General features: G+C 39.2%; 1 protein-coding gene across 6 annotated transcripts in view; it reads right to left on the bottom strand.

The window, feature by feature from the left end:
* TIAM2 (TIAM Rac1 associated GEF 2) overlaps positions 1-27639 on the bottom strand; it is a 2099243-nt gene that overhangs the window by 158706 nt on the left and 1912898 nt on the right. For all 6 annotated transcript variants that reach the window (XM_044063392.1, XM_044063388.1, XM_044063400.1 and 3 more), the window contains 2 exons: positions 12037-12162; positions 9946-10054 (listed from right to left, as the gene is read on the bottom strand). In XM_044063392.1, coding sequence (XP_043919327.1) covers positions 9946-10054; positions 12037-12162 — 235 coding nt within the window. The remainder of the gene's footprint in view (positions 1-9945; positions 10055-12036; positions 12163-27639) is intronic.

Here is a 27639-nt window from a genome sequence, read left to right as displayed (position 1 = left end):
AGTGTGATGAGAGGACTTAGGGACACAGGTGGACAGTGGTCTCACCTTCGATAACCGCATCGCCACAACAGTCAGGAAATCCTTCTATGTGGCACGCCTCATCATTAAGGGCTTTTCATCCAGAAAAAAGGAGGTCACTGTCCCACTGTACTCATCCCTCATTAGACCCATTATAGAGTACAACACCCCATTTGGTATGTACCTCACAAAACATCTGCAACAGCTGGAAAGGCTGAAAAATACCTCACTAAAAGAATCACAGACCTAAAGCAGATGCCCTATGCTGACCGTCTAAAAAACTCCAGCTATACTCTGTGGCATATAGTTTACTCAGAGGTGATCTCTGCTTAACATACAAGCCCATGTCAAACCCTGAGCTGCTGGACATGCTTCAGTTAAAGAAATCCCAATCCCTCAGAGCACATGCTCCAGGGATCTACACCTTGTCATCACAATGAACAAAACATGCTGGAGGGATAGGCTCCTGACCCAGAGACTCCCCAGACTCTGGAATAAACTGCCCATACATGTCAAGCAGAGCGCCTCCTTGGCCCTCTTCAAAAGGAATATGATGATTGGATGAGAGATAGGACATTCACCCCAGGGAACACGTCAGTCGCCCTGCTAGACAGGGGTCAAGGAAAGCAAATATCTTTGGAAGAAATATCCAGGGAATTGTTATGGCTAGGCTTGTATAGGCCCTAGGGCAGATAGTCTAGTACCAACCTATGAACCTATGAATCAAGGTCAAGTGTTAAAGGTTTTGCTGGCTTTCTTTTAAGTATGAGGAAGTTAACTGTTGATCTTTCTTCTTCAATAGAAGAGAACTTCTCTACATAGTTTAATTTCTTCTGTTTCAAGGGTAATCAAGTATTCTTTAAAGTGATATGCTACTGGCTCATTTATGAGAAGCTTTGCATGGTTACAGTTGCAAAATATGCCCAAAGATGTCAAAGCTAAGATTTTAAATTGCTCCCCTTGACAAAGAGGTATTATTTGTCCAACTGCAGAAGTCCTATTAAGATTTGATGAAAGAGGCAAAGTAATTCTGGGAGCTGCCCAGATTTTCAGCCTTCCTTTTTGAAGTTTATGAATTTTCCTTCCAATTCAGGACCCTTTTAAAGGAAACAAACAGTCTCAGCAAGCTACATGCAAACAGGCATTCAAAACACAATGGCAAAGAGGCTGAAAAAGAGGAAAACCTCTCAGAACCAAGGACAGTCCAAAAAGGCAGAATAACTACTTGCCCCTTCCTACTCCCCCTTCCTATTCTGACAATCGCTTAAAATCTTTCCCAGACTTTAGGTATGCATTTTCTTTAGTGTCATCATCAGTCTCAGAAAAATGGGTTCTAAGCATCATTCAGCAAAGATACAAATCAGAATGGGAGTTTCTTTCTCCATTCCAAGAGATTACTACACATCCGTCAAACCAGACATTCAGCAAATGCTGTCTGGGGGGGGGGGGTCACAGAACCAGCACCGCCAAATCAATACACAGACAAGTACACTTACTACTACTATTCTTTTCCTGGCCTATTCCAGTTCTCTGGCTCCTTTCTTCTGTGACAAGAAAACCGTGAACAGCTGATGTCCTAACCACTTATTTTATATGGCTCTCCTGATGCCTTTCTGTGGTTAGGGCATGTGGCAGGTGCCTTAAGGCTTTGAATACTGGCCAACTGTCATATGCTTGGCAGGATATAACTCGTATGGTTTAGGCTGCTGCAAGAGTGATCTATTCAAACATCAATTCTGATGGAAAGCTCTCTTGCACAACTAGACTGTACCAGTTATGTACATTTGGGGCAAGTGACATACTAAATGGGAGGACTAAACAAGGACAGCCCTGGTTTCCCTTAGACAAAGTTTACGAAGCTCCTACATCTTTTTTGAGGACCTAAAGTGCTAAAAGGTATTCATCTTCATGGAGTACAGTGACATGGCAAACTTGCTGGCTGACAAATTCAGTTCAAACATAACCCCCCCCCCCCAACTCTCCCCACCTCTTTTCATGAAATGTCTACTAGCATAACCATCCAACTATTAACAGGGAGCAGGTGTTGGCATCGCTCAATAAGGCCCAAAACACAGCCTCAATGGCCATCTACTAGCATAACCATCCAACTATTAACAGGGAGCAGGTTTTGGCATCGCTCAATAAGGCCCAAAACACAGCCTCAATGGCCCCAGAAAATATCCCAGGATGTCTTCTAAATAGCTGAAATGACCTATTAAGACCACCTGAGTCACTTTTCAACTACAGACTCAAAACAGTCTGTGTACAACTAGAATGGAGGACCGCAACAGTTATCCCACTTCACAAGTTTGGACCATCAGATGACCTCAGAAACTACAGACCAGTTAGTCTGACTAGTCTAATATGCAAATCCATCGAACAAATTATCATGGAAATGATCAACAAAGATATAGGCAATCTTCAGAGACTCTATCCAACAAGTTTGACTTTATCAAGGGAAGATAAAGCCTACTAAATCTGGTGGATTTCTTTGACAAGATCAGCAAGGCAATGGATGAGGGGAAAACTGTGCATTCTGTCTACCTGGATCAGGGTAAGACATCTGATACAATACCCCACTTGTATATAGTTGGCACAATTATTGAATTGGGCATAAAGCCCTTCATAACTCACTGGATCATTAGGTGGCCCAAAGACAGGACCAGGGAAGTCAGGATTGGTGAGCCTACCTCCACTAAGAGACCGGTCACCATAGATATAGCTCAGGGCTCTGTGCTGGAACAACTCCTATTTGGCATCTACTTCTCAGAGGTAAAGGCTAATGTCAAGTGCCTTTAGCTGCCCAAGTTTACAGATGACTGCAAACTGGGAGCTATCACAGATTCCCCCATGACACAAACATCTTACAAGCTGGGTCTAAGACAGACAAATGATTGGTGCCAATGTCACAAACTAAAACTCAATGCCAACAAATGTATTACAGTGCCTTTTGGGAAAACTGCCACCCAGGCTTATTACTCCATCAAAAAGACCCCCAGAGTTGACCCAGTAATCAGGGATCTGGGAACATATGGAGAGAGTAATCTAACCTTTGACATATTTGTGGGCCAAGGTAGTAAGATCATCATTTTATGTAATCCAACGGCATGGCAGCCAGATCCAAAGAAGTCATAGTGCCACTTTATTCATAGGTTGGTACTAGGCTATCGACCCTAGGGCCTATACAAGCCTAGCCATAACAATTCCTTGTCTATTTCTTCCCACAATATTTACTTCCCTGGACCCCTGTCTAGCAGGGTGACTGAATTTCCTATCTCCCATCCAATCGTCAAGGTTCCTTTTGAAGACGGCCAAAGAGGCGCTATGCTTGACATGTATGGGCAGTTTATTCCAGAGTATGGGGAGTCTCTGGGTTAGGAATCTATCCCTCCAGCAAGTTTTTTTCATTGTGATGACAAGGTTTAGATGCCTGGAGCGTGTGGCTCTGAGGGATTGGGATTTCTTTAAGTGGAGCATGTCCAACAGCTCTGGGTTTGACATGGCCTTGTATGTTAAGCAGAGATTGCCTCAGAGTAGACTATATGCCACAGAGTATAGCTGGAGTTTTTTTTAGACTGTCAGCATAGGGCATCTGCTTTAGGCCTGTGATTCTTTTAGTGAGGTATTTCTGCGGCCTTTCCAGTTGTTGCAGATGTCTTGAGAGGTACATACCAAACGGGACACTGTATTCTATAATGGGTCTAATGAGGGATAAGTACAGTGGGAGAATGACCTCCTTTTTTATGGATGAAAAGCCCTTAGTGATGAGGTGTGCCACATAGAAGGATTTCCTGACTCTTATGGCGATGTGGTTATCTAAGGTGAGACCACTGTCCACCAGTGTCCCTAAGTCTCTTATCATACTTTCGGTGCTTAGTGTACTGCCACCTATGTGGTAATTCATGGGTAAATGTTTTTTCACAACGGGGATAGCTATACATTTCTTGGCATTGAGCTTGAGCCCACAGCTCTGGCACCAAGCATCTGTTTCTGTAAGGCCCTTTTGTAGAATATCCACATAATTTGGGGATTCAATAATAGCTCCCAGTTTGCAGTCATCTGCGAACTTTGTTAGCCAGAGTCCCTTAATGTTGGCCTGTACTACAGAGAAGTAGATGCCAAACAAGAACGGTCCCAGAATTGAACCCTGAGGTACTCCACTTGTCACTTGTCTGCAGCTGGATTTGGAGTCGGCTACTTTTACAGTGTGGGTTCTCTCAGTAAGCCGGTTGGCAACCCATCGAGTGACATAGGGATTAATGCCTAGCTTACTAAGTTTATCTATGATTCCAGAGTAGAGGATAGTGTTGAAGGCCTTGGCGAAGTCCAGATAGGCTGTGAGGACCGCCTTACCCTCATCCTCAACTCTGGAGACTGATTCGAAGAAGTCAATCAGGTTCAGGACACAAGATCGGCCCTTCACGAACCCAAACTGGGTGGGGGTCCAGTGTTTGAAGGTTGCCAATGTCTTTGTTTATAAATTCCATGATAATACATTCCATGGCCTTGCAGATCAGGTTCGTCAGACTGATGGGGCGGTAGTTCCCAGGATCCAAGGTGGATCACCCCTTGTGGAGTGGGATAACTGTAGCTGTGCGCCACTCAGTGGACATGAAGCCTGAGGTGAGGGTATGATTAAACATGACACTTAGGTGAGGTGCCAGTTCATTTTGTAGTTCATGTAGTACACAGCCCAGGATGTCATCTGGTCCCATGGATACTGTATTCTTAGCTTTGGAGAGTGCGTTTTTTACCTGTGTGGCCTTTATTACCGGAATTTAAAATCTTTCAATATTGAGATGTGCCCTTTAGGGGGTGAAGTTAGCACTGAATTGGGATCAGTATATTTAATGCCATTCTGTTGTAGCTCAGAGCAGATCTGAGCATTGCCATTTAGATTCTTGACATAGCTATAGAATGCCTTGTGGTTGTCTTTGGAATCTTTGGCAATTTTATTTTCGTAACTAGCTTTGGAGGATTTTATGAGGGATCTCAGCTTCTTACTGAGGCTGGTAAGGGAGTTTTTTGCATCCTGGGATTTTCCTCTTTTCTCCAACAGTTTCTTCCTTTTGTTGTAAAGTTTGTTTATGGCATTGAGTGTCTTGGTTCTATTTGGGATGGCACGATTCATGCATGAGTGGATGTGCTCATACAGTACCTTAGTGCAGGATTCAGCAATCAAAATTTCAGTTCCTGTCTGCATGGGTGTCATGAAGAATTCAGCCCTTATCAGACCCATCATTGAGTATAATTGAGTATAATAATCCCTTTGGCATTTACCTGAATAGACATGAGCAGCAGTTGGAAAGGCCACAACAGTTTCTTGCCAAGAAGATCCATGGTACAAACACATTGTCCTATACGGATTGCCTTAAAGCTTTATCTCTATACTCTTTATCCTACAGGTTAATGAGAGGCGATTTATGCCTGAAATACAAGGCATCCTCTGATACAACATTTATGGACCTTTTGCACATCCATAAAATGAACAGCATCAGAACTACTAGATTCAAGGATTTAAATTTTGCTTGTGACATAAATAAGACATGTTGGAGAGACAGATATGTGCCTCAGAGGATCTCCATGCTCTGGAACACTCTCCCCATCCACACAACGCAGAGTCCATCCCTGTCCCTATTTAAGTGCAACTTTAACCAATACATGGGAACATCAGAAATTCACCCCTGGTCTGGCCTCCATGTCTCTGATAGGCAGAGGCAGACAGTAATGCCCAAACTAACATACCTCTTCCCCACATAACCTCTAGTAACTTCCTAATATACACCCTCCCCCCCCATACACTATTGAGTTAGGTTGCACAGCTAGACTTATAAAGGCCCTGGTGGTAGTTAGCCTAGTATATAACTCTGAACCTGTAATGTCTAACAAATGCATTAAACGATCTAGTGACAACAGTGTAAGGAAGACTCAACCATGCATAAACCCTTACTTTTATGAATTTTTCATACATTTCAAGAACTTACTGAAGGCACTTGAGTCTACATTGGGTAAGAATCCCCCATCTTACAAAAATTTTCATGGGGTCAAGAAACAGCTTTGAGAGGAAACTTAAGCCCTCCTCTCCCTTTCTAAACAGCAGCTGAGCTTGAATGTGTACATTCTGAGAGATAAGCTGGTATCGAGAAGAAATGGCAGTTAGTAGTATCCCACCAAATTCAACATAATATTTTAAATATTATGATGTTCAACATCTACTATTCTTGAAACAGGTGATAACATCCCTCACACCTCAATACCCAATCTTTCTGAACTAAAGGTTACATAACTGTAGTGGGGCCTAGGCATCAAACTGCTAACTATTTAGTAGGAGTGTGTCACAGGATTCCTGATGAAATTATTTAATATCAAACTTAAGACACTGATTTAGAAATTTAAATAACAAAACAAAGGATGTGGCTTCCGTGACCATACTGCATTTATTTTATGCTTATAAAGGGAAAAGTAGCTAGTGAATAATGCTGTGCTTCTAGAGGTATACAGTATAGAAAACTACTTATTAAATATTTTTGCTGTACTGTAGGCCTCAGTCAAGAGTCCTTGGCCCTAATTCAAATGGACAGGGCCTACTGTGACAAAAGATAAGTTAAAATGTGATCAGTAATGCTGAACATCCTGCAATTATGAAAAATGTCAGGGATGTTGCATCACTAACTGCAACAGAAAACAGATTTGATTAAAAAAATCTTGATCAAATGATCAGTATACAAAGGGGCAAATTACTTCACTGAGTAGCCCAGGTTTATATCTTGCAGAAACCTAAGGCTTCTAAGTGTCTAGAATCGATGAAGCATCTTCACAAAAAAATACTTTACCTCTAAAAGGTGTACTGATAATTGTTTGAATAAGCTCTTTATGGAAATGAAAAACTGAGAACTAGGCCATTATGTATGTGCACACTTACAGATGCTGCCCTAGCAGCAGGGCCGACTGTGTTAAAATTACGGAAAAATATGTAATTAAAGAGGCAGTAGAAAAAGTCTTTCAATAGACTTCTCCAGTATAGTCATCTGTTGTTCTCAGCAGAATGAAACTTAGTAGCATTGCTGAATTAGTGTTGTAAAGAAATGTCAAAAAATTCCACTTTATGAGGGTCTTCAAAGGACACAGGATCCACTATTAACACGCAGACACTTCTACTTTGGCAGAGAAGAACTGGAATAAGGAATGCTTCTAAGCTGCAGAGTGGACATTCAACTGAACTGCGTACAAAGAAGAAATGGCAAATATAAGCTTTAAACTGCTTGTACTTCAGGAGAAAAGTATGTTCTCCACAACTTATGCATCCTTTTCCCACGCTATGCACTTGCTTCAAGAGGTCCACATTACACTAACGGATGGCAGCCTATCCTTTTCTGGCAGATCTAACCTATGAACATCTGGACTTTCGTAAGTGCCAAGCAGTTCATTGTTCCAAGTAACCTCCTAGGAGTCCCCATCATATATCCTCATGAGACCCTAACCTCTCATTTCTTTAGTGAGATAACCTGCAGCATGATTCCATCCCCAAATGACCCTATGTGGCAGAAGTTATCTCTGGAGGGCTGCTGTCTTCTAAACAGCAGGAGCAGACTATGACAGGGGCAGGGAGTTTCTGATACAGTTAAGTGCCATAAAGGCTTAATGTGGCACTTAACATTATGAATGTACATGGCAGCATTGTGTACTTTGCCTCCTTTGTTTTTCCACTAACATCAGCAGGACCTTCTAACACTTCCTCCAATATCAGGAGGACCTTCTAACTCCTCCTTAGTATAGGATGAGAGTTTTCCAAACTCAATTTAGCTCACCGCAAGCCAATACTACTCTTTAACTGCACATTTTTGTGGGTGTGGGTGTAGGTGTAGGTGTCTGTGTGCATAACAAGTCTCATCCCTGACATACCCATTCATTCCTATCCTTCTTTTACCAACTGAACGCATGAAAAGGAAGAGACAAAGTCAGAGATTAAAGCTTTTATCCTGTGAGAAAGCAAAGTAGATTTTGCAGTGTTCCCACAGCCTTCTACTGCCCAGCAGGAATAATGCTAATGTCCTGCCTCTGCCACTTCATCCCTGAAAAGGATGCATCTTTCCGCACTTCCAAGACGCCTGGCTAAAGTGCAAATTAATACCCTTGAATCTCTGCGCACTCGGTGCACATGTCCAGGGCTCCCTCAAAAGGTGCTCATGCAAAACGGTTGAACCAACTCTCGTCAGCCTCCTCTTCCAAAATAAGTGAACTGGTGTTGTCCAATCAATGCCATTCTGTTTGTAACTTGTACTGATATTATGATTTTTTTCTGTATTATTTTTTTCTGTATGTTGTTGTTTGGAGCTTTTCTCCTCAGGCCTCTGCTGAAAATGGACATGTATCCAGTCGGACTATCCCGGCCAACAAATGTAAAATAAAATGAATAAACAAATTTTAAATACTATTTACATATTTGTTACATTCTTGTATATCTGTATGACAGAATATATCAAACTATTACACTGACTAAATGTTTTTTCATGCAAACGAAAATTTGACAAAATGTTCTATTGATCATCTGTCATGCAACCAAATATTACTAACGCAAATGATATGGAGCTATATAAACATACGTACATACATACACACACAGATACACCTATACAGATACATTCATATACGCAATAATGGCTTAATTTTTTTTTAAATACATTGTACCAGTGAAATATACCTCTGCTGTGTATTCCACCCGTTCATCTTAATCATTTAGAAAACTACAGGATTTACTGATATTTGCAACAAAAGTTAATATCAAAAATTAATATATGCTACATATTATTTCCATATGCAGCTTGGAGAAAGGGAATATGATACACCACATATGGAATTTATAAAGAAAATTAATAAATTAGCAGGATACATTTTAAATACATATTAATATACAGTCACAAGAGAGGGTGCACACACAATGTTACAGCTACAAGAAGCATGAAAACCTCACCTGGACATCTATGCTGTGTATATATAACCGTGGGCCATGGGAACATACAGCATATGCAGATTAGTAATGGGGAGGCAGCGAAAACCTGAGAATTAAATTAGGAAAAGACTGACAAGAATGGCATATTTACAAATGGTCCATTTAGAAGAAATGGCAGCAGAAGCATCATTTAGAAAGAAGGAAGAACTTTAATCATGTGTAAATGGTAATGTTAAAGGAGCAGGCAGGCTTTAAAGCTGAAGGGGCCTCTGTTTAGAAAACGAAAAAATAGGGAAGAGAAGCATTTATTTAATTATGTAGGAAGAAAGGAAAGAGGGAGTGAGCGAGAGGATACATCACTTCAGAAAGGACACAGCTGCATAAATAATGATTTAAAACACAAAACGTGGGCTGCTAATAATAGATTGACAAATGCAGTGATAGTTGGGCTGCTTACATTCATGGCATGGGTGAACTACAGGGCTGTAAACACATGACACATGGGTGAACTACAGGGCTGTAAACACATGCCACACAATGCACCCCTGCAATCAGAGGGTAGCAGGCTACTTCCATCCAGCTGAGGGAGAAACGTAGGGTGAACTATGAATTAAGCATCAGCTACCACTAAAGAGACTATTTAAGGTGAAATTCCAGGCAACAGTCACAGCGAACAATGCTATCAAGACAACGTGTTACCTTAAGCTATCATATTTTTAAGTACACCAACATTTCCTTATCACTAGGAAGCTCAAAACTAGGCAATACAATCATCATTTCATGTGACCGTGTTGGTGGTGGGTGTCACAAGAACACACACAATTTCACAATTTTTTACATACATGAACAAACAAAGCTTCTTTGTTTGGTTACATGTGTACACATACAAATTAGTATGTATATCTAGAACTATAAACCTGTATACACATTCATATTAGGAAGAGTCCACTGAACATGCATCATATACATTTCTTTACCTCTTTCTAGTACTTTCTGAACCTTGCTGTGGTTTGCACAAAACCCACTGTAAAGTTTGAAGTGGTCTGCATAATAAAGGAAGGATCCTCCAACCGAGAACAGCAATTTCTGAAACAGGAACAAAAAGTTCATTGACATGGTCTGCTTGAAGTTCCATTTTTGTAGCCCTGAAAATGCATGTCTTGCTAGTTTTATACTGACTAACCTAATCACTTTGCAAAAGAACAGGTTTACTTTACACTTTCCAAATGAGAAAAAAAAAACTTTGCTTTCTTTCTACAAAGTCATAACTTTCAACCTCTTACTGCAAGACATCTGGACAAAAACAAAAAATAATGGGGGCACAACTGCCCAAAAATACAGTCATTAAGTATTCCTCTTATAAACTATAAATCTGGTAGAACAGGTTTTGCTTTAGCATGCATTTAATTTTATAAGGAATCGGCAAACAAATATTAGGCAAAAATCTGGAAATTCTGCGAGAATCTGGACATTTGAGAAGTATGCACAGAGTAATGTTCAAAGTGACTGAAGCCCACAAAAACTAGTTATGTATTTCTGCTAAGATTTTTGTTGAGAACTGTTAACAGTTGAGATACTGTATTTTAAATACGCAAGATATGTGAACAGTATGGAAAATCAATGACCTTGTCTGGTGAACTGTAAGGCAAATCAGTGCTTGTGCCAGATGCGCTTATTACATCCTGGTGTAATACATCTTTTTCTTATTTTCACAGTATTATAAACCATAATGTTTGTGATACAGGACTCATATTTTATCATGTTCCTATATTATGCTGGTTGTGAGTCCACTGCACAGGTCACAGCTGAAAAAGGTGCAAAAAACATTTCTTTTCACGATGTTAGCATGATATAGTTGGCCGCGAACTCAAAAAGAAATGGTATAAATCCCAGGCAAGGATTCATACCACACTTGAAACTTTGGTACCCAAGTGCAGCATAAGGGGGGGGGGGTGCTCTACTAATAAAATGAGCAGTTCTCTGGGTAAGACTTTACAGTGAATTTCCTTGCAACAACCCTTGCGCAGGTGCTGACTTGATGGTTGATTGGGTAGGAAACAAAAGGGTAGATTTCCCAGGGTTTTGTCCACCTTTCCATAAAACTGGGGATGAGGGTGCCCATACTGACTGCTACCACACAGTCACTTCATCAGCAGTCATAAGCAATGTACATGCAAAGCGGTCTTAGAAAATGCTATATAAATGAGATCATTTGTTTGTTTCATCTAGTTAAAGTAAATAAATGTAACACATCGTGCTTTCATACTAGACACTTTTCACCCCAAGGCCCACTGTCATACAACTGCTGTGGTTTTCCACCTTATATGAACCACTCACAGAGAAGACCTTATGACTGCTACGTGTGGCATTAACAATAAAATAGAAAAGATATCAAGTCTCACTTAGACAGGAAATGATGGAAAGAACGCAAAACACCAACAGCAGTATGGTCTCTGTACTACCAACTCGTACTATTCTATGTCATGAGATCCAGACTGATTAACAGTAGTCACGTCTTCTGTTGCAATCTGTCTGCAGCTGTTGAAGGTGATCACACACATAGAATAGGGATAAGTGATGGGTCTGCACTTAGAATACTAACATAGTTCTACTACATGCGCACTCTGTTGCATGAGACGGTGAACAGAACAAGTCGACAAAGGCTGCTACATATGTGCCATGTACAAATGGTGGGCAACCCACTATGTACACCAACATTCTAGGCCCTTAATGAGGGGAAACAGACACATCATGCCAATTGTGGTGCTATTAAATTCTAATTATGTAGAACTGCAAACTGTCACCCCCACAGACGTGCTAGCTGGTACAATATATGAACATGACTTGAAAGAATATGAAAATGTGCTGGAAGCAAAGAGGCAGCAGTCAACAGCTACTAAATGCAGCATTTAGAATGTGATCCAAACAACAGGAACATAGCCCACAGAACTTATTTACAGTATAAACTAAAATCTGAGTGTACCCTTCAACACAGTTCTGTACTCTCTTGGGATCAGGAGTGTGCAACTCTGGATTCCCTTCACCACACACTGAAGTTGAGTACTTACCCGGAACTGTGAAGGAGTGTCTAAAGTCTTGAAGTCTGGGGAAGTGGCAATACCGTCTTCTAAAGTTTGCAAGAATATCTTCTGGAATTCAAGCATTTCAGGCAGACTTCCAAACAAAGATTCCATCTATGAGAAGAAAGAATATGGAAAATACAGACATACAGTCATTTTCAGATCCAGGAAAAGTTAATTCCACAGAACCTAATTATTTCCACGTCACTACTACAAGTTGAGATTCTTTGAACTTATATACAGTTAAAGTAGCTGATATTTTCTAGTATGAGTAGGTTGCTGTAATTTTCTGGTCTGCGTGCTGAAACTTCAAAACATAAAATGAAACAGTCCCAGTTAACAGAAATTTTTTTTATAAATAAATAAATAAACTGGGCAATAACTGCATAAAACACAGGTGTGTGTGTGTGTGTGTGTGTGTGTGTCGCATGCAACCAGACTTTTGGTGTACATTTGTGTCACAAACTCAGTCTTTGTCCTGGATTCATAGACTAGCCTACATTTTGTGTGTGTGTGTGTGTAACAAACAGAAAAAAATCTGTAATACAGGCTCATAGCTATTTGATGAATGCTGTCCCTGTTTTCTGCATTATACACAGACATTAGCTGATGTTATAGTAAATCAGTCTGATGAAGCAAACCTCGAGTGTTGTCTCTCTCTTTTGAACTTACCAAGTTTGTTATAAGGCAGTTCATTTTACTTTTAAGCTTATTTCTAGCAATCTGTTAACCTGCCTCCTTCAGACAAGCTTTCAGAACAATTATAATAAAACTGAACTCTAGCAACTACCCTGCTGCAAAATAATGTACATATGTACGTGTGAATGTGTGTTACTATTATTTATACATACACACACATATATATATATATATATATATATATATATATATATACATATATATATATATATACACACACACACACACACACACACACACACACACACACACACACACACACACACACACACACACGCACACACACACACACACACGCGCACACACGCACACACACACACACGCACACACACAGACACACACACACACACACAGACACACACACACTTACTTTTGGAAGACTTCTACAAATTAACATTACATACTCCACATTTTTATTTCTTTAAGACAAGTAAATACTTCAATACTTCTGGGTTGTAGTACTACAGATTTTAAGGGTCTAGTAAAAAAAAAGTTCTTTGCAATAAGAGCTTCTTGTTTGTGGAAGTGAAAACAGTACACCTACCCTAATGACTTTTAAATGTAGTCTAGATCGGTGGCAAAGACGTAAAGGCTTTTACTGTACACATTTTGGGTTGCATCTTCCACAATAACTGTACTTGAGTTTTTTTTCAGATTGCCAAATCCTACACAACAAAACTCTGATGCCCCTTATGTACAGTAACCAGCTGAGCAGCCTTGTTACTCTATGAAAAAACACGTCAAAATACTGACTACTGCAACTAGAAAATGTTTATTTTTTCAGAGTTGCTGGGGCTTTGGAATCTGTTATAAAATTTAGGAAGGTGCAGAAGGCACAATCATGTAAAGCCCCAACACCGAGGTGGGAGGAGGCATGCTTTTCCTATGGTATTGTTGGACTTTTTGGGGGCTGAATTAGTGCAATTGGTAACTAGTACATGGAATAACTTCTGGGTTTTCAGACTGTCAAAATAAGTCTCCTTTTTGTGTCACAATTACAATGCCCCCCCTCATACAAAAAGTACTTTTTACACTGTTAAGCAGGAGTTAAGTAAACTTCTTTTCTACCATTATACAAACACTAATTCCATTTTTTATTTGCAGTTATAAAATGTTCCCATAAAGGAAACAGCAGTAAAAATTCATCAGCATTTACAATGCATAGTATTTTCATATTTCTTTGGGCCTCCTATAAAACAGGATGGGGTTCTCTCACATGAAATATGGCCTCACCATATCAGAAATGAATAGTGTATGACTAGTCATTACATATTCCTTTTTGCAGTCTCCTTATAGAATCTTACACTATTTGGAATAGGCACACAGACCTGAGGAGCCCTACTCTAGATTCAAGCCCTACAATAAACACAGATTTTTGTACTACAATGAAAAGTCCCTCATTCAATCCAAAGAATGGTTAAAAGAAGAAGAAGCTGTTGTTTCAGAGTGCCAGATTCCATGGCTTTTCTCCACTAGATATTAAAGAAAATGTAAAAAGCAGATACATTACTCTAGTACCCGACTTCTGTTACACTGCACTGAGATACAAATGTATCATACAACAGTGCAGGGACTGGAGGACCTGCAGATGGCTCTCCCAAACTGCCATAAAAGACATGAGGGCAAATATTAGGGGATGGGGGGTTCAGTAGTGTCAGGGAGACTGCAGTGCTTATAATACATACAAAAAGGCCACATGTTGGAGTTGCTAAATTCACCCCCTTGTCAAAGCTTCCTAGGGCAGACCAGGTAGTGGCCCCAGCCTCCCTTACTAGCCATAAATTCCACCTCAGGTCTCCCCTGAGAATAGGCCACTGGCCTAGTGAGATTAACTTGTGACTTATGACTTGAATAACTTGGGCTAGCTATACCTGAAATGCTTTTACTGGCAATTTTCTAGTTGTACAATTGTGAATAATTGATTTAGTTTTTCTGGTATATCTTTAAAATCTGGCAAGTGTTTATTTACTGAATTGCTCTCTTGCTTAGGTTTCTTAGCTATAAATCTTAGTTCGTTCAGAAGTATGCTACTTTACCCCCCCACCAAACCTTTCTGAATGCATTATTATATAATAACTGCCTGTTGTTGTCTTTATGCTTATCCTAGAATTTCTGCTTTTCTCTTTTCCTAGCTGAACTCTACAGTTCCCTACAAAACGGTGTCTACAGGACTGCAATCAGTTGTTTTCAACATTTAAACAGAGTAGGTTACACAAAAAGCATTTGTTAAGCTTTCACTTACAGTGCTTTGTAATTAAGCAGGTCACCATATTGGTCAGCCATAGGACTCTGTTTCTACTTGAGTGGTTGCCTCCTTCCCCTGTAACTGCAGTAAATTGACTCTTACATTAGAGCTGTAATACTTACCTTATAGCTTTAGGACACCTTAGGAAACCTTGTAAACTGCAATAGCCCTTCACTCGGTCTCTCTTCACTCCCTCCTGCCCCCAATTCCCTCCCCCCAGTACCTCTAAATTTATAGTACTATAGCCACTCCCCCACTTTCTAGATCCTATGTGCTTTCATCTGGGATAATTCCACCCACCCCTATTCTACTACCTACATTTAATAGCACCTATTAGCTTTCATCTGGCATTCTCCCATCCCCCTTCCAGTACCTTTACCTCACCACTCTATCTTCTGGTGTTGCATCACCAGGTAAAACAGTTCCTTCACTCACTAGCTGAATCACATATAATGATATACGTCTCTTTAAAACCCCTCTTGTTCACACCATACCTCCTTACCTTGTATGAAAACCAGTTTCTTACGGGATTTCAGGTCCCAAAAGGCCATACTATCACCCCAGCTGTAAATCCTTCCACCTTCAACCATACTTACAGTACCAGATCCTATCCAACATCTTGTTCAGTCTATCAACATCTCAACCCCAGGCACATTAGCTCTAGATCCAAACACTACCACAAACTAATAAACAAATTCCTGAAGTTCATCACCAAGTATAGACTCAACCTAATACTTGGTGGTGATATTCACCCAACCCTAGCCCACTCACTTCATTTACACATACCCCCTCTACTTGTAATCTAAGCTACAAACCTACAATTTATAGGCCAACTAACTCTCTCCTAGTCTGTCATCTCAATATTAGAAGCATTAATAACAAGGTACATGAATTGCATGCACTTCTGGATATCCACTCCCTCAGATTCTCTGTTTATCTGAAACCTGGTTAAAACCTAACACTAAAGACAATGAAGTGTTACCACCTGGGTACAACATACACAGGCTGGATCGTGCTTCGAGGAAGGGGGTGGGGTAGCTGTACTCTATAAATCTGAGTTGAATGTCACCATAGATGTAATACAACCTCCTCAGATTAATAACTCTGAGATTCTTGCCACCAAATTGCAACTTAATAAAAATAAATGCATTAATATCATCTGTATGTACATTCCCCCAGGTAACAAAATATCTACATTTGATGATATCCTGCACTGGTTATCATGTCACTACCCCCAAGAAACCCTACTACTTGGAGACTTTAACATAGACTGGGGCACCTGTTCCTTAGAATCCCCAACCACCCATATTAACCTGCATGCATTTACACAAATCATATCCACCCCTACCAGGATAGGTAAACCCAACCAAAAAGAAAGTATACTTGACTGGGTACTCATAAACAGTCACCCCCAACTGTACACCTCTGGTACCCTCCTTAATGGCCTAAGCGATCACCTTCTCACATATGGAATTAAACACAAAACCATTAATTCCCAACAACCCTTACTCAGAAAGGTTAGAAACAATAAAAACTTTGACCCTGCCAAATTCCAACAAGAACTAAACTCATGTAATTGGTCTATTCTAAAACACCTCCCCTTAGAGGAAGCAGTAGCATACTTTAACAAAAAATTCCTTGAGATCCTTGATTTGCATGCACCTGTTCGTTCAAAGAGAACCAAGGCAAAAACTGTACCATGGCTTTCTATAGAGTCTAAACTCAAAATTACCTTTAGAAACAAAGCATGGGCTTTATGGCGTTCTTCTAAAGACCCTCAAGATCACATTAAATACAGGCAATCCAGGAGCGAAACCAAAAATCAATTTTACAAGACAAAAACAAAACTACTGTAATTTACAGACAGTAAATCAAAATAACCCTCAGAAGTTTTGGGCAGGTTTAAATAATCTACTACATCCTGGAGAAACTTCAACCCCAATCCCTGCTGCTACTATTGATAAAACCCTGAAGATGTTTCTGACAGTTTTAACCAATTCTTTACTGAGACAATTCAAGCCCTAGCTAGCCAACTACCTCCTAGCTCCCTGGTCCTGAAAGTAGCACCCTAGAAACCTACTTGCGTTCAGCTTCCAACCAGTCGCCACTTCACTTATCCGTACCTTGATCAAAAATTAAAACCCACTACACTTTCTGCTGATCAACTCCTGCCGGTACCTACAAATATCAGCTGATGCTATTGCTTACCCTGTCTCAATACTAATCAATCGAACCATAGTAGAAGCTAAAATTCCCACCATCTGGAAAATATCCTATGTAATCCCACTTCACAAAGGAGGCAGCTCTACTGAATTCTCCAATTATAGGCCAATAGCTATACTCTCTCCACTTGCAAAGATTATGGAAAAATGTATTCATAGACAATTCATGCACCACCTAATCCAAAATCGCCTTATGGCAGACACTCAGCATGGCTTCCATCCTCATCACAGCACTACTTCAGCCCTCCTAGCCTTTACTAACACCATAAGCCATAATCGCAACAATAATTATATATCCTCAGCCCTCTTTTTGGATCTTTCCAAGGCATTTGATATGGTTGATCACCAACTTTTAATCCACACCCTGCAAACATTCTGTCTAGATACTGGAGCCCTCCCAATGGTTTCAATCCTACCTGAATGGTCGACAGCAGGCTGTCCTCTGGCAGAACAAACTCTTTAACCTTCTACCTAACACCCTCGGAGTACCACAAGGCTCTATACTAGGGACCTTGCTGTTCTCCATCTTCATTAACGACCTTTATACTGTCATCCCAAAAGTCAGCTGTATCCAATATGCTGAAGACTCTACTCTGATTTGTTCAGCCACATCTCCAGTAGAGTTATGGTCAGCTACCCAGACCACCTTTAATACAATAGAAAACTGGCTTTCTGAACATCGTCTGATCCTAAATCCCAAAAAACTAAAATGCTGTTATTTTCACCAACACGTAGGTCTACCACTTTCACCTTTACCATAAAATCAAATGATGGCACAATAATCTCCCCTGACCCATCTACAAAACTATTAGGTGTCATCATAGACAATAATCTCAAATTTGACCTACATGTTAACCAAACTATCAAAACCATCAATAAAAAACTAGGGTCACTTTACAGAATAAAAGCCTTCCTAACCCCTCCAGCTAAAATTGCCATAGCTCGCTCTCACCTTCTTTCAACCCTTCTGTATGCATCCCGTCTACTCTCGAATTTGAACAAGACTGCCCTTAACAAACTCTCAATTTGCTACAACCACATTGCCAGGTTTGCCACTGGGCTGCCTTTTAGGACACATCATTGCATCAATCTAAATCAGCTTGGTTGGGCTTGAACTACCTAGCCTAATCCAGTATAACCAACTGATTATGGCCTATAAAATCCTCTATAATCCGGACAATACTCCTGTACTTAAAAATATTATCACCCCCTATAACAATCCTAGACCACTTCGATCCTCTAACAAACTACTAATTCAGACTAGCAAAATTAATAACACAGCCGGTGATTCTCTCTCTGCAAACTCTGTAAGTAGGTCCTGGAACTCACTTCCAGCTGATATTACCTTACTTTCCACCTTAGGTCAATTTAAAACTAGACTCAAACAACATTTGTCACTTAACTGGCTATGTCAATGTATCAAGCCTGGCTAACTCCCTCTAGAATGTGTAAAAATCTGCTAACCAGTTTACTGTGTAATTTAATTTAATCCTGACTTGTGCTCAGGACTAACTTTAACCTGTGGAACTTGTTTAACTTGCTTACTTATGTAATCTCTGTAAATAATCTGTTTGTAATATGTAATGCTGGTATTATGTAATGCTGTATCTGCTTACCCTTGGAGCTTTTCTCCCCGGGCCTCCGCTGAAAATGGACATGCATCCAGTCGGACTATCCCGGTCAACAAATGTAAAATAAAAAAAAAATAAAAATAATCTGATCCACAAAGGAAAAATACATGTAAATTTGTTGAAACAGACACTGATGTAAAAGAAGTGAACTTGATAAACAATTCAGGATCCGTGGTAAGACTTGTTTTAAGTTATGTTTTTATTAAAAAAAATGAAAGGTGAAGGGAAAGAGATATATCTCAAATTATTTTTGTTTTGGCTGTTCCCGTTAGGGGTCGCCATAGCGAATCATCTGTTTCCATTTCTTCCTGTCCTTTGCATATTGCTCTGTCACACCAACCACCTGCATGTCCTCTCTCACCACATCCATAAACCTTATCTTAGGCCTTCCTCTTTTCCTCTTACCTGGCCGCTCCATCCTTAGCATCCTTATCGCAATATACCCAGCATCCCTCCTCAGCACATGTCCAAACCAACGCAATCTCGCCTCCCTGACTTTGTCACCAAACTGTACAACCTGAGCTGACCCTCTAATATACTGATTCATAATCCTGTTCATCCTTGTCACACAATCTTAACATCTTTAATTCTGCCACTTCCAGCTCTGACTTCTGCCTTTTTGTCAATGCCACTGTCTCCAACCCATACAACATCGCTGGTCTCACTACCCTCTTGAAGACCTTCCCTTTCACTCTTACTGGTACCCATCTGTCACAAATCACTCCCGACACTCTTCTCCACCCACTCCACCCTGCCTGTTCTCTCTTCTTCACCTCTCTTCTACACTCACCATTAGTTTGAACTGTTGATCCCAAGTACTTAAACTCATCCACCTTCGCCACCTCTACTCCCTGCATCCTCACCATTCCTCTGTCCTCCCTCTCATTCACACACATATATTCTGTCTTAGTCCTGCTGACCTTAATTTCTCTCTTCTCTAGAGCATATCTCCACCTCTCCAGGGTCTCCTCCACCTGTTCCACAAACACTGAGGAAAAACAGCAACTTAAATAAGAAAAACACAAATCCAACCAACACCATGCCAGTAATTCAAACAGATCACAAATCCAAAGTGCTGTTAACTATTATTTATACAAATTTTCTAAGTTAATCAGCACTAATTATTCAATTACATCATTTATAAAATAAATAAATTTAAAGTGCTCTACCAGTATTTCATCCTCTAAGTCTCACCATTAAAATTAAAAATTGAAGTCAACATCAAATTACCTTCCAACATATTGTTCTAAACTTATAATATTTCATGAACATTTATATTTATATTGACAAATAAGTAAAAAATGTGACAAAATATATATAGAAGTAAATATAATTACTTCAAAGTAATTCATATTATAAGGAACAAATATTAACAATTCAATATTATCCTGTATATTGTTTTTATGTCTAACTATACAGAAGGATACACAAAATGTTATTTAAAATGTGCCAAGATGTAAATATATTACTAATCAAATATCAAGTTATTCTATAATGACTAATAGATTTTAAAGCTTGAAATTTGGGTATGGTTTATAGAACAACCAATTATATAACCAATATTTATTTAAATAATATTAAATACTTAATTCCAAGTTTAATCCATGTGGTCTCAAGGTATTAAATTTAAGAATCATTCTAGTTTCTAATTCAAGTAGTTTTTGAACTAATAGTCCACCATTTTCACAATTAAAAGGTTTACCCAAAACACAAAATTTTAAACTGCTCGGGTCACTCTTATGTTTTTCTAAAAAGGGTTTGGCCACCGGACTATATTCATTTTTGTTTCTGATCTCTTTTATGTGCTCCAGAATTCGAACACGAACCATTCTTTTTGTTTGGCCTATATACCACATATTGAGACATGAACATCCCAATATATATACCACTCCTGTTGATTTACAGTTGAAACGATATCTGGCTTTGAAAGACACACCATTGATTTTAGTTAAATTATCAATTCTGCTACAAACACTACACTGTCCACATGCAAAAGTGCCTACAATATTATCTATAATTATCTCACCACCTTTACTGAAAAAGTTATAATTTAATAATTTTTCCCTCTTTTATAAGAGAAAATTACATGTCTGGGAAACATGGAACCAATATTTTCATCCTCACAAATCAGATACCAATATTTCCTTATGATATTACAAACTTCTTTAGATATAGGGGAATATTTTGTAACAAAAAATAACTTGGACTCACTAGTCTTTATGTCATTTTCATTTCTTCCCCTTATTATTGTATTTTTTCTCTCTATTATTGAAGGACTTTGTCTTTCCTGTTTATCTTCATAATGTTCAAATTCTAAATGGTCTGTAATTCCTAGTACTTTATTTTTTGAAGTTAGCAAATGATCATTTTTATAGCCTCTCTTAGATAACCTTGATTCTACCTTACTTAATTCAAAATACCTACCATTCACTTCACTAGTATGGTTATAGATCCTTTGAAATTCACCAAAAGGTAGAGACCAAATCAGATGTTCCGGATGCATACTTTCTGCATGTAGGAACATATTTACAGAGGTATCTTTCCTATAAGGTCTATATCCTATTTTTCCATCTTCATGAAACAAAGTTACATCTAAGAAATTAATCTTATTTCTATCAATTTCATAAGAAAAGTTTAAACCATGACCATTATTGTTTAATTCTTCAAAAAATTCTAGAAATTCAATAATATCACCACTACAAATCATTATAAGGTCATCAATAAACCGCTTGTAGAATATTACATTTTTTTGATAAAAGGAAGTTAGATAAATATATAACCCTTTGATTTGAAGGTAGAAATCATTGTTAAAATGAAAATAATTATGGGAAAGACAAAATTCCAACAGTTGTATCAAAAAAGAAGTTCTTGGACCGTCTCCCAACATATTTTGAACAGCTTCAAGTAACCACGTTTTATTAATGTTGGTATATAATGCCTTCACATCTATAGTTACCCAATAGTAACTATTATTCCATTCAATTTCACTAATTTTATCTAATAAATCCTGAGTATTAGAGATGTGAGCTGAAATTTTAAAAAGGTGACTTTTTAGATGGAAGTCCAAAAAAATATTCACTTTACTCAAAAAAGATTCTTTGCCTGAAACTATAGGCCTTCCTGGTGGCTTTGTCAAATTCTTGTGCACTTTTGGTAATGCATAAAAGGTTGGCGTCATTGGTTTTTTAACATATAACTTTCCTACCTCACCATTCCTCTATCCTCCCTCTCATTCACACACATATATTCTGTCTTAGTCCTGCTGAACTTCATTCCTCTTCTCTCTAGAGCATATCTCCATCTTTTCAGGGTCTCCTCCACCTGTCCCCTACTCTCACTACATATCACAATGTCATCTGCAAACATCATAGTCCATGGGGCCTCTTGTCTGATCTCGTCTGTCAACCTGTCCATCACCATTGCAAATAAGAAAGGGCTCAGAGCTGATCCTTGATGTAATCCCACCTCCACCTTAAACGCATCTGTCACTCCCACTGCAGACTTCACCACTGTCGCACTACCCTCGTACATATTCTGTACCACTCTTACATACTTCTCTGCCACTCCTGACTTCCTCATACAATACCACAACTCCTCTCTAGGCACCCAATCATATGCTTTCTCCAAGTCCACAAAGACACAATGCAACTCCTTCTGACCTTCTCTATATCTCCATCAACACTCTCAGAGCAAACATTGCATCTGTAGTGCTCTTTCCCGGCATGAAACCATACTGCTGATCACTAATCATCACGTCCCTTCTTAACCTAGTTTCCACTACTCTTTCCCATAATTTCATTCTGTGACTGATCAGTTTAATCCCTCTGTAGTTACTACAGCTCTGCACATCACCCATATTCTTAAAAATCAGTACCAAAACACTTTCTCCACTCCTCAGGCATCCTCACACTTTCTAAGATTTCATTAAACAATCTGGTTAAAAACTCCACTGCCATTTCTCCTAAACACCTCCATGCTTCCACTGGTATGTCATCTGGACCAACAGCCTTTTCATTCTTCATCCTCTTCATAGCTGTCTGTACTTCCTCCTTCCTAATCTGTTTCATTTCCTGATTCACTATCCCCACATCATCTAACCTTCTCTCTCTCTCTCTCTCTCTCATTCTCTTCATTCATCAGCCCCTCAAAGTACTCTTTCCATCTGCTCAACACACTCTCCTCGCTTGTGAGTACATTTCCCTCACTATCCTTTATCATCCTTACCTGCTGCACATCTTTCCAAGCTCGGTCCCTCTGTCTAGCTAATCAGTACATGTCCTTTTATCTCTCTTTAGTGTCCAACCTTTCATACAACCCTCCATATGCCTTTATCCTTAGCCTTCGCCACCTCTCTCTTTGCCATGCTCCTCATCTCCTTATACTCCTGTCTACTTTCTTCATTTCTCTGACAATCCCACTTCTTCTTCACCAGCCTCTTCCTCTGTATACTCTCCTGTACTTCCTCATTCCACCACCAGGTCTCCTTGTCCTCCTTCCTCTTTCCAGATGTCACACCAAGCACCTTTCTGTCTCCCTTACCAGCTCTGCTGTAGTTACCCAGATATTCAGTAATTCTTCACTGCCATCCAGTGCCTGTCTTAACTCTTCCTTGAACTCCTCCTCACAATCACCCTTTTTCAACTTCCACCATTTGATCCTTGGCACTGTATATATTATAACTTAATATATTCTTATGTGTTGGGAAAAATCAGAGCAAATGAGATGTCTCTATCCATTTTCATCAGATAAAGAAAAATGTCAAACTGTTTTCGGTATTAAATGAGGTTCTAGGCTGAATCCAGTTAAAACAAAGGGTTTGTATTATGCCAGAGAGAAGGGAGATTAAGGTTAATAAATGGCTGTTTATATCTGGCATCCTTGAATTTATTTTGGGTGATGCAAAATACAAAGAGTTTTGTAAGGAGAGTATTACAGAAAAATATGAATAAGTAGGACAGGAGTAAAAATTGAAAACAAAAATGCACTCAATGTAAATAAAAAAGGTGCAACAAAACTATTATGTGAAAACCATGTAAAAGAACTGAATAAAGAAAAAAGGAAGGAAAGTTTTAGTAGACAGGAAGAAAATACTTTCCAATCATATACAGTGAGAGATGTACTCATTACACAATGTCTGCAGCGGTATTCCAGTCCCGGAATCTGCGGTTATTTTCCTCATTCTTAACTTGTGAAACTAAAATCGACTCGAATTTCCCACACTTGCAGAATGCAACAAACATTACTTTGTAACTTTGCATCATTGTGCACGTCATGCACATGACGCAAACTTGGGGTAAACATACGGCTGCAGGAAGATTTCTGAAACTGAGCTGTGTGTGGACACTTCTATTACTTGCACTTTCTTAAACTGTTTTTAAAAATGTTCTTCATGTGGGTTTGATTGCACTCAATGGCTGGCTGCAGAAGTAAAGACACAAAAAATAACATCAGGTGGCATATGAACACTGTTGATACGTGACTGGTTTGAAGTTTGGATGAAGAGGAGCAGCTGCTGTGGGGATGGGGTGCTGGACAGGCATCGAGGACAGAATACTGATGCAAGGTATTCTGGGAATGAAGAAAAGGATCCAAGGTCAGTGTTGGGAGACGTGAGGAAACAACCACTTGGATAGAGCATTAAAACAATGTTTCAGTCATTTTCAATCACTTCTTGTTCTCTTCTTCTAGGCTCACTTCCAGTCACAAGGTTATATCAACAAAGTGACAAACAAAAGTCATTTTCTGCATGCACAGTGGGAAGGGTGGAAGTGGTTGTCTGTGTTGTTCATTGTTTTTAAGAGTTTTTTTTTTTTGCTTAAAAACACTAGCTGACACAGTAGGAATGATAAACTTTGTGAGGGATCTGCTTCTCACACACTAGACAATTATTCACATTAAAACTCAGTGTCTGACATCTAAACTGGACACAGTAGCAATCAAAAAAATTACAGATGAGAAAAATAAAATTCCACAGTGGGCGTGGGTACTTATCTGACCTTTGTAACAGGCTGACAAGTGAGACTGGCAATGCTTACATGAAGCATGTACCTTCTCATTCTATCACAAGAAAAAAAATAATGACGGCTCTGGCCAAGGACTTCTTTATATTTACAACATCCTGACAGCTGGGTGGTTGGGAGTCAGCATAGCCAGGATGGGGAATGTCCAGAGCTTTGAAGTTCAGTGACTGGCAAGCTAGAATCCAAAGTAGTTATCTCTGCAGTAATGAATTTAATAAACAACAAAAAAATGCCCTGATGTGTCTAGCTTTCTCAGCTTTAGCAATGCTTGCCCTTATGTACCTGGCAGATCAAAAAACTAAAAGTGTACTTGACTAGCACACTGTCTGCTGAACTGTACGCACACACACACACACACACACACACACGCATGCACGCACACACGCATGCACGCACACACACGCACACAAAATTACATACAGAACACACTGTTTTCCTTGGGGTCAAGTGGTGTAGCAACTCATATGATCATTTATCAGGTTTACCAGCCACCAATAAAATGCACTTATTTTCTAGTTGTAGACTTGGATCCAACCTTCCCAGTTCAAAAGAATCTTTAACAGTTTTTTTAAACAGAACATGACAAATGAGGTTAAAAAGACCTGGTTGTGGAATTTTTGACTCTTCAACTAGATATAATGTTAACAGCTCTTAGTTAAAACCTCCTTCCGGGTACATCAAAGGAAGCTATTTTATCTAAGTCTAGTGTCAGTAATTAAGACAGCTAATCTGGATGTCAGGAATGTTACAGAGGCAGCTATGAAAAAATACAATAAAATAAAAAGATAAGTTGAATTTTTAGGTCAAGATCTAGCATTCTTCTCCAGTACTACTTGTATCAGTTAGCAGTGAAAAACAAAGAATTCAGTAATGTCAGAACAAGACTTTCTACATTAAAAACATTTATGCCTTACTTTTGCCTTCATATTTAAGACTTCCGAAATAAAAAGTCCTCATCTGCACTATTAACAATTGCAATCAAATGTATTTACAATATCAAGGAAAAAGTACAGCCTCAATAGTTTGACTGAGAATATTAAATTTTTACCCATTTTTACCCATGTAAAAGGTTTGTCTTTTCTTCAGAACTGTGCAACAACAAAATGAATGTGGTTAAATAAGGGGAGGGCACTGTGACATCCCCACTCTGGGCCAGTAATCAAGGAGCCTGAATCCTCATCACTGTCACTGGAGAGGGGACGTTCACTTGGAATACAAATGGATACACTCAGTATTTCCAGATGCAGACCTCTCTGCATCAAGCACAATCTCCCTTAAGAGCATACAGGGAACACAGTCAGCCTGGGGTCTGGGTTTACTCTCTGTCCATCCCCAGGGTCCCAAGAAAGGCTCCCCATTGGCACAGGTACAGAGTTGAGTCCTTACCTGGGGTTCCAAGCAAAGTCCTAACACAACCTTTCTGTGAAACCAGTGCTTTGTATCCCTGCTCCAAGCAGCGCGCACACACATGCACACACACACACACACACACACTTGATGTGCATGCATGCATGCACACACACCCACACCTGAGGAAAGGTTGGCACACATACACTAGCTATCACCCCTTCTGCTCAGACTATAAAGTAGCTTCACTGCCACCAGAACCCCTGCCAGCTAGTTTAAGGCTCTTACTAATACAAATGGTAGTTTGCCAAACAGCAAAGCTTTCAAGAGTGGCCAGAGTTATCACCAAATAAATATAAGCAAATACTCTCAAAACTTTATTTTTCTAAAAGGACCAGCCACAATGAGTAGTTTAAATATATTTAATAATAAATAACAAAAGAACATGAAAATACTAAACATCTATTTACAGTAAACACCAGAGTTTTAATCACAGGAAATATTAAAAATAACACAGCTGGAAAGATACACAGTTACAAAAAAAACAGTACTTAACTATTCTCATTACATTTTCCTAACTGAATTAGATAATTACTTTCCCTGGTCACTTACTAGAGCAAGGCAAGATGAAGTAGGTGAGGGATCCTTCTAAGTCAGGTTCCAGAAAGAGAGTGCCAAATCTGACTGCCAGACTTCTCAATATAATATCTAAATATTACTTCTAGGATAGCTTACAGAATATCACATCTGGTCATCTGACTCTGTTTCCCACACAATCACCAATACTAAAATCTGCCAGGATTTTAGCACCTATGTGTTACCATACACACACATAGACCTTTGCTCAGATCTGCTGCAGTTCCTGGAAGTCATAAAACAAATTCAAACTTCTACCCTTACAGAGTAGCAATTAGCTCCCTGCTAGAAACAATAGAGAAGGCTTCCTAATACTTGGTTTCCCAGACATTTTGTCTCTGGCTGCAACAAGAACTGTAAGATACAATCTTTATGGCCTAATTTAATTTCAACTATTTTTCAAAGTTAGCAGGAACTGAGATTAACCTCTTTTCTTCCAGTATCCTCTGTTAAAACTTACACATTTAACTCAGTTACAATACAGTTAGGACCCACTGTTGCTACATTTTTAACACAAGCAACTCTACAAATACATTTTCAACACAAGCATCTGCACAAATCAGTTTGATATACAAATGACATATAATTCTTTACAAAATTCCAGCTAGCTGTGCTGGCATATGTTACACATCCATTGCCCTACTTCTCCTGGCATAGCTGTCAGTAACTCCTATTGTCACAGGCACCATCACAGATTTAAACAAAACTATGCCATTAGTTAAAGATGTAAATTAGAATCTGCAGCATAACAAAACAACTTTAATTCACAATGAAAAAAATCCTAACTATAC

Source organism: Protopterus annectens, chromosome 1.part0 (assembly GCF_019279795.1).
Source record: "Protopterus annectens isolate FY-2018-M chromosome 1.part0, PAN1.0, whole genome shotgun sequence".
In the NCBI taxonomy this organism is placed as follows: domain Eukaryota; kingdom Metazoa; phylum Chordata; order Ceratodontiformes; family Protopteridae; genus Protopterus; species Protopterus annectens.
Note: the sequence above shows the minus strand (reverse complement) of the source record. Positions and strands in the feature narration are given on the sequence as shown.